This window comes from Propithecus coquereli, unplaced genomic scaffold, assembly GCF_000956105.1.
Source record: "Propithecus coquereli isolate 6110/MARCELLA unplaced genomic scaffold, Pcoq_1.0 Scaffold3, whole genome shotgun sequence".
NCBI lineage: Eukaryota > Metazoa > Chordata > Mammalia > Primates > Indriidae > Propithecus > Propithecus coquereli.
In genome coordinates this window covers 4,842,920-4,845,763 of record NW_012148618.1, presented here as the reverse complement: position 1 = coordinate 4,845,763, position 2,844 = coordinate 4,842,920, and the positions used below count along the sequence as shown (strand labels likewise).

General features: G+C 42.9%; 1 protein-coding gene across 1 annotated transcript in view; it reads left to right on the top strand.

Moving 5' to 3' along the window:
* The window catches only part of RYR3 (ryanodine receptor 3), a 393,465-nt gene that overhangs the window by 251,867 nt on the left and 138,754 nt on the right, over nt 1-2,844 (top strand). The window contains exons 44-45 of the mRNA XM_012649115.1: nt 1,003-1,183; nt 2,297-2,409. Coding sequence (XP_012504569.1) covers nt 1,003-1,183; nt 2,297-2,409 — 294 coding nt within the window. The remainder of the gene's footprint in view (nt 1-1,002; nt 1,184-2,296; nt 2,410-2,844) is intronic.

Here is a 2,844-nt window from a genome sequence, read left to right as displayed (position 1 = left end):
CAGCTTACCACATCGCATCCTCTATTAGATAGCTCAATCCTCCAAGAAATACTTTATGATTTTGTAAAAGAGTTTTTTTCTTTAGGCTTTGTCACATACATAACATCAAAAAAATCTTGCCTTTGAGTCTTGGCTCAGGGATAAATTCTCAGACACAAATTAGGGTTTCACCCAAGATGGAAGGTATGTTTTATGAAATTGTTTGAACAAGCTGTAAAATTGCTTTTGAATATAAGTACTGGCCCTGAGAAGCAATGGCTGTCCCTTCCTAAGTGTTCCGGTTCCACTGTTTCATCACCTCTTCTGGAAATGAGACCCTATCTTAGTTGTCAGTAGTTCATGCAGAAAGAAGTACCATCAGATTACAATTTGCCAAACTCTACCATCCCACAGAGCTATTTTAGGAATAATAAGAAAACTTTATCCAGTAGATTCTTCATCTGGATAAATGATTTAAGAAATGCCCTGAAATCCATCCATAAAAACCTGGTCGTTTTAGGGTATGTATTAAACCCTGGGAGAGTATTAAATCAGGAGCTAACATGTCACCTCCCCAAATGTTAATTGAAGCACACCAGCTTGAATTACTGTCTTACCTCCTTTCAAGGAAGAAAGCAAATTGGCATCCCCTCCTAGAGTTAATACAGACGTGAAGTTCTTTTGTTCTCTAAGTTACTTGTGGATGAATCAGTGTTCCATGGCAGACTCAGTAGTGTGTTCATTGCCCTCTGAGGACCTAAATGTATTGAAATAATCTCAACGGTACAAAATCCTGAGCTGAAGAGTAAAATTCCGTTCCATAATGGTTCATCTTAATACTTCAAATAAACAAATCCTGACCTAATTTATCAAAGCTTACTTTTTTCTCCATCGGTATTAGCCCCTAATCTCAAGAGTAGGTGACAAGCTGAATGAAATACTGTTCTCCCAGCCTCATCAACTAGAAATAAATTCTGGGATTGCCCTTTCCAATGAGAAATAAACAGTGCCTCTCTCCCTTAGGTGAAAGTGTGGAAGAAAACGCGAGCGTCGTGGTCAAGCTGCTCATCAGACGCCCAGAGTGCTTCGGCCCAGCCCTGCGGGGTGAGGGAGGAAACGGCCTCTTGGCAGCCATGCAGGGGGCCATTAAGATCTCTGAGAACCCGGCGCTCGACCTCCCCTCTCAGGGATACAAGAGGGAAGTGTAAGTGAATGGAATTGCCCTTTAGCGTGGAGATGGGTGGTGAGCTCCCAAATATTGTCAGTACGTGGATGAAGAAGGCGGTGATAGAGAAAACGCAGGTTCTTAACAGTTGTACTTAAAACACTTAAAATCACTCCATCAAGCACATTGTTGTCTTGACTCTCCCAGGAAGCCTAGTGATCGGTTTCACCTTCACCCTCTTGGGTTTTCTCTACTCCACTCAGCCCAACTGGCAAAGCACAAGGCAGCAAACCCTTAGCCTCCCTGCAGCACCACCACAGGAGTACACCAAGAGGCCTGCACCAGGGTTACAGTCCTTATCTCACTCCAGCATGTTTCCTTCCTCTTCTGAAAGCGTGAGGACTAATCAGGAAAGCATTTTGATTTCTTAGCGGGTAAAAAAAAAAAGTTGCAGAATGTGAAAAGTCACAGCATTAATAATCTTGGGATTTGAAGATTAAGGATATAGCTGGTGAATTACCTGATTGCCTTGTTACTTTTGGGTTACTATGTCTTGTGATCATTTCCCATTCCTTATCACACCCTCTAGAGTAGATCTTAGAATCTAGAGACTGGGTACAACCCAGCACAGGTAACTCTCTAGGCAATTGGCTTCTTTCTTTGTCATCAGTTTTGGTAGGTGACCTGCTAGACCTGGAAAGAACCCAAAACATATACCGTCCCAACTTTTTCATGTAACGTGAGAAAAAAACTGAGGCGCAAGGCCATATAGCTTATTAACAACAGAGCCAGGACATGGACTTAGCCCTCCTGACTACTTGCCCAATGTCCTGTCCACATGTATTCCCTTCACAGGGAGGAAAAGGGAGGAATGATTGGTAGGAGGTGTGGTGTGCATGATCAGCCCAGATCAGTACTCATGCCTTAAAGTTCATGGGATCCTAGAAATGTCAGGGGCAAATACCGAGTCCTTTGAGCTTAATGAATAAAACCACCTCTTCAACTTCTGCAGAGACAAGGGTTCCAAGGGAAAGGATGTATGATGCCCAAAAAGAGCAGTATTTCCATATCAAGCCGTCCGTGTCCAATAACATGGCAGCACCTGCCAGGCTTCATCACACTCACACTCCCCTATGTTCATTCTCTCCGCAGCACGGAAGACAATGAAGAGGAAGAAGAAATTGTGCACATGGGCAATGCAATTATGTCATTTTATTCGGCCCTTATAGATCTACTGGGCCGCTGTGCTCCTGAAATGCACGTAAGTGATAGAGCTCCCAGAGAGTAACTTTTTGAGAAGCCTGTGCCACAAACACTGTAGATTTCCTGAATATAATTTCTTCCTCCATCTCTGCAATTTGCTAAATTCCTTTCTGTAGGTAACATCAAAAGTGATTTCCATCTCTAATACCTGATTCTTCAGCTTGCGAAAGAAGGGCTCCTGGGCAGTTCTTTGTGTTGTGTGATTTCTCTATGCACTCATAGAGCATATCCTCTACACATTTTGTTTCAAACGCCTCCCAAAATTGTTTCCATGTGCATCAATTTGGTCCAGCTTGATTCTTTGGTTTTTTTTGTTGTTGTTTTTTGTTTTTGTTTTTGTTTTTTTTTTGAGACAGAGTCTCACTCTTTTGCCCGGGCTAGAGTGAGTGCCGTAACGTCAGCCTAGCTCACAGCAACCTCAAACTCCTGGGCTCAAG